At 42.9% G+C, this 5,486-nt stretch overlaps 1 protein-coding gene across 1 annotated transcript in view; it reads left to right on the top strand.

Moving 5' to 3' along the window:
• Positions 1 to 3,986: 3,986 nt before the first annotated feature.
• Positions 3,987 to 5,486, top strand: part of midn (midnolin) — a 25,431-nt gene continuing 23,931 nt past the window's right edge. The window contains exon 1 of the mRNA XM_079998628.1: positions 3,987 to 4,225. Coding sequence (XP_079854754.1) covers positions 4,150 to 4,225 — 76 coding nt within the window. The 5' untranslated portion in view covers positions 3,987 to 4,149. The remainder of the gene's footprint in view (positions 4,226 to 5,486) is intronic.

Here is a 5,486-nt window from a genome sequence, read left to right as displayed (position 1 = left end):
GCACTAGGTGTTGCCCTGTGGGTAGCACAGCGTAAAATAATTTGATTAAATATGACTATTATATTGGGATACAGTGGGTCACGTGGTTTCAGAAGTTTAAAAATTCTGTCTTTCGACTGGATTTAAGAACTTCATCTGAAAAACTATATGTTAAACAGGCAAAAGGCCGATTTGGAACAAAGTTCCCAGGGAATGCAAACACAATATAACATAATACAGCACAAATGCAGAATGCAAATGAATGCCAAAGATATAAAGGCAGGATAATGAGAAACAATGACAGGAATAGGATCAGTTAAACAAACTTCACGGGCCATGCAAATTACCAGCAGCCAAAGTTAACACCTTTGTTGATATGTCTTTATGATATTTGAACACAGTTATATCTAAAGCACAAGGCCATTAGGATCACACGGCTGATGAGTGATGTTCACTATCATCCTCAAAAATGTGTATTTGAGAGAGCCAGAAAGAGCTCCTAGCACTTTGCGTTGTGTCAGGAGGCTTGAATGTATTTATTCCAAGTATTCATTCTGTGTCTGTGTCACACAGACATTATTTTCACCGTAGGGCTTCCTGTGTTGTTGAGGTGTGTCTGTCCCACTCACATCCACTCAGAGTGAATCAGAGGCGGTGGCTGGCACAAGAACAACAGCCGCGGCGTCGGGCAAAACGGCTCGTTGTTCCTCCCGAGGCAGAGGAGGACGTCCCAGCCGTGACTTTGATGGAGAGGAATGCTGCTCACTCACACACACGCCCACACATGTCCCACACACACACACACACACACACACACACACACACACACACACACACACACACACACACACACACACACACACACACACACACACACACACACACACACACACAGGCGGCTCCACCCTGCTAGATCTGATATCCAATGTGAAATGTTTACATCCCTCCCACTTTCGTTTCCTCCCCTGTCAATAACCTCTTCCTAGAAGTCTGTGTGATGCATGGGCGTGTGGACTCGTGCACCGAGGGAGAAGGCTGCTCCAGGGTTCTTCATCACAGCGTTCAAATCCATACCATTAGCTCCATGGTTGATAGATAGGGATCATCAAAACCACTCGTTTACCTTTAATAACCCATTGAAACACACGTAATGGATAGCGGGAGATTCCTTGTTTTTGCACAATGGATTAAAAGTTCATGGAGAAAAAAAACCACATCATCCTGATACTCCTACACCTTCTATGTTACACAGCACCCTACTCTTAGTATTTTCAGTTTACTATTGAAACACACGTGTCACCCCATCTCCCTTACATGACATTGTACACTACAAATTTGTGTTGCACAAGAAAGGTCATGTTCAAAACCAAATGCAACTGATCAAAGTGCTACCAAATCTGACATTAAACTAGATTTTACATTCCAATCCTTTGCCTTCGATTCAGAAGGCAAAGGATTGGAATGTAAAGAATGAGCTTATGCCCTACGTTTACACTGTGTGGAGTAAATAAAACACCTAATCCTTGCAAATGACATATATTGTATCTCTCTGGATTCTGGTGTTCTTATTGTCTAATCCTGTAACCTACATATCTCATATGACCGTGTGCTGATATCCTTCGTGTGTGATAGTTTCGATTTTTCTGAAAATAGCTACCGTGTACGTGCAGTGAGCAGATTTCCAGAGGGAGAGAGCTTCTTTGTATTAATACAAAGATGCTCTATTCCTAACACATTGTCAGTGACTTATTGTTCTATCTTTGTTTGGCCTGTGTGTCAAGGACGCCTCGTCTTGTGATAGGACGTCATGAAGCTACATGGAACCTTTTGTCTATGCAGATTGCTGCTGTACAGGGTTAGGCTCCATGTATTTTTTTCCATGTACATGTGTCAAGCCTACTTTTTAATGGACACTAAGACAGTGTCTTTGGTTATTAGGATCACACCTCTTAACTCCCTTAATCCTTAAGACATTGAACATATGACATTTGACATCTGTCAAAACACAACTTTTTTTTAATTGACCGCTAAAAAAAGTGTCTCCGACAAAAATAGAGACAGAAGTAGATATAGATGGATAGTGAAAGAAGGACAGGAGAAGATACTAAGTTAGGCAAAGACAGGCATATCCATCCACCTACGGAGTCTAGAGAGATAACAATACTGTTTTTAAAACACACTGCTGTCTACATCGGTGTATGTGTGAGAGAGAAAGAGAGCGGCAGAAAGCAAGAGAGATAGAGATAGAGAGAGAGAGGAATGAATCTTAAGTAAAATGCTGATAATGGCTAAAAGATAAAACATGGCACAAGGAAACAGTTGGATTACAACATACATGCAGCCATGCACGTACTGTAGGCACACACACACACACACACACACACACGCCGCGTGATCCACAGATAGTCAACCACTCGAGTGTGATTCAGTGCCAGACTGGTTTCTATGCTGGAGGTGTGGACGCTCTGTGAGACACTGGGGCTGTGGACTGTCTGTGGAATCAGACACAGTGTCTACGTTGTTGGACGTGTTTGCATTTTCCAGGGATCTTTTTCGAAACACACTGTGCCACAATCTCATGTGAACTTTTGGTGCGATGGCTATCACGCATCTTGCATATATATCAAGGTTTCCAGAGCCAGTGCAAGTCCTAACATGTAGACAGTTTGTCGAGCTACAGTGGTTGAGGGGTGCCGACGTGCACCGGGAATGTAATAATACAATTTTTTTTTATTTTATTCTTTATTATTGCGTATGGGCTGATGTGAGCTGCAGTTAAACGTACTGTAATAAACTCGAAACTGGATGGAAAGTCGTTACTAGTGTCACTGGGAATGATTATTATTATTGTAATAATAATAATAACAATAATAATAATAATAATGTTATTAGCTTTATACTCAACCTCAAACCACAGAGTCACAAAGAAAAATACAAAACCCCAAGTCCCAGCGTTCATATTTGTTTTACTGTGTCGACTGATGCCAGTCAGGTTGGATTGGCTTTGATGGGAAGTGATGAATGTGTGTCACACGTGGTTTGTTTATCAGTGGCTCCTCATGCGTTGCCTGGTGACAACTTTTTTTCCCCTTTGTCGTCAAAGAGCAGCACCGCCCTGGTGTCAGCAGGTTGCGTTTCATTCACTGCCTGTTAAGGTCGTACCCGCGGTGCGCGACGTCCAATCCGCAACTCGGAGGCGGAAAATACCGGTTCGGGAAAGTAAAAACACCATCCCAGGATTTTAATTCGACCAGTACCCAGGCAGCCAGCTGACGAGCGCTGGACGATCAGCTGGAAAGGTGCAGGCTGGAGCTAAAACATGGCGAGAGCTTCGCTTTCCAAATCTGGCTTGTTCCGCCTTTGGATCGATAGAGAGATGACAGACAGACAGACAGACAGACAGACAGACAGACAGACAGACAGACAGACAGACAGACAGATAGATAGATAGATAGATAGATAGATAGATAATGTATTCATCCCCAGAGGGAAATTGCAGTGTAACAGCAGTTCACATCAATACAACAGAATGAATAAACAATGAATTTCCCTCCAGGGATTAATTAAGTCCTATCTTAGCTGTTAACAATTGCGTAAGATAAAATAAGCGAAAAATTGGCAATAAACACTCAAATGAAAAGGTTTATTTAAAAGAAATAGACACATTTTGAAACATTTGGTCTTTCTGCATGGCTTCTCTGTGCTGACTTTTAAAACAGTCATCACTGTCAAAAAATACAGTTCATATTCTTGTACAACAAGCAACACATAAAAATTAACAATCGAACTATCCAACCATTAAATATTAAACACTCTTGTGTTTTATTATTTGGTATTTGGTATTGCATCTTGCATCGATATGATGTAGAAGTTGTATTCTCGCCTCCGCGTCCATCTCTGGTCCACCTTAAATAGCATGCTCCAGAACTCCTCTCCCCACCCAGATCCAGAGGCGGTTTAAAGTCCCGCAGCTCCCACGGTGCGTGTTTTCGCTGGAGGACCGCCGGGGCGCACTCACCCGGCACGCACCGAAGGACGTAATAACCGGAGCTCCCAATGAAAAGAAAGACCATTTACTGAAGACGACAACATCAACACCGTTGATCGCGTGGATACCGTGTGTTCGGACCTTGGCAAGCCTTCTCCCGTGCAGGTTGCCTCTATCTTTTCATGCCAAAGCTGGGGAAACACATCGCAACGTCGGACACCTTGACGCAAAACTTTAAAGTTTTCGCCACAATAATTGGTAGGTACACTTTTGACACCGACAAAGTACCCGAAAATCTTTTTTCTTTTTCTTTTTTTTTGACAGCTTAACACTAATCCCTAATGTCAACATAAGCTTCATTCGTTTTTTTTTTTCTTTATTTCACTCGTCTTCATTGTGTGACAAGTTTGACATCAAATCAGGCAGATCGGAGGAATAATTGAATCCCTTGTCATGGTGATTCCTGTTGGGACTATTAAATTAGTTGAATGGACGTAGGTTCCTCATGTCAATTGTAGTCATTATTATGGGACCAGCTACTCACGGGCATACCCAATGCAGGGGCCTTACTCGATGGCAGTGCCCTGCCTGAATAACATGTCCAGTTGTGATACAGGCGGACTGCGGCCCTGCGTCGTTGTCTTACATGTGATAGAAGACCCAAGCGATTTGGATGAATGAGCCAAATTCGAAGTGAACTTATATTTTTTGATTATTTAACTTTGACTATTTAACTTTACCCAAAATGGGCCACACCTTTTACCTGATCATGGTTTCAGTTTGTGGTCAATTCATGAGTTATTAAAAGAAAAATGAGCTAAATCCAGTTGTGGTCCAACTGGGAAAATTCACCATTGGGCCACTAGGGGGCGATTGAGTATCTTTTATTTTCTTTATTATTATTTTTTTTTATCTCACAATTGTTATTGTACCGTATTTATAGAATAGAGAATTTATCGTCAGAATAGACTTTAAAATGACTCTTACTGCGCGGTTTGTCCGACTGAAACCTGTGATGGATTCAAAAGAATCATCAGTCGCACTGAGCCTTCTAACCCTAATAAAACGTTGTCATTTCTGTCCTTCCCCAGTGTTAACACTGTTACCTTCGCTCGCTCTCCACGTATACTCCACGTATCCCGTCTAATGCGCAATTTGCACGTCACTACTGTAGTTGTCTTGTCACGCGAGCGCGGTGACGTCATCGCCGTACGAGCAGATAACCTACATCTGCGGGGCGGAAGTAGGCTTCTGTAATCTTTCTCGGCCACGTTTCAGAACGACCGCAGTTTAGCAACGGTGTGCTTTCCATGCCGGGCTTCGATACCGGGTGGATAGATAAGCTGGACGGCGATGAATCACTTTTAGGCCGTGTCTTTCCCACACTCCAAATCCACGACAACGCAACTCCTGTCTCCACGGGGTCCTCGCGTCTGACGTGTGACGTAAACAACCGGTCAGAATACAGACGCAAGGGGAAACGCTCAACTCAACGACATAATAAGCAACGGCACGTTTA

The sequence above is a fragment of the Zeus faber genome, assembly GCF_960531495.2.
Source record: "Zeus faber genome assembly, chromosome: 1".
NCBI classification, from domain to species: Eukaryota; Metazoa; Chordata; class Actinopteri; order Zeiformes; family Zeidae; genus Zeus; species Zeus faber.
Note: the sequence above shows the minus strand (reverse complement) of the source record. Positions and strands in the feature narration are given on the sequence as shown.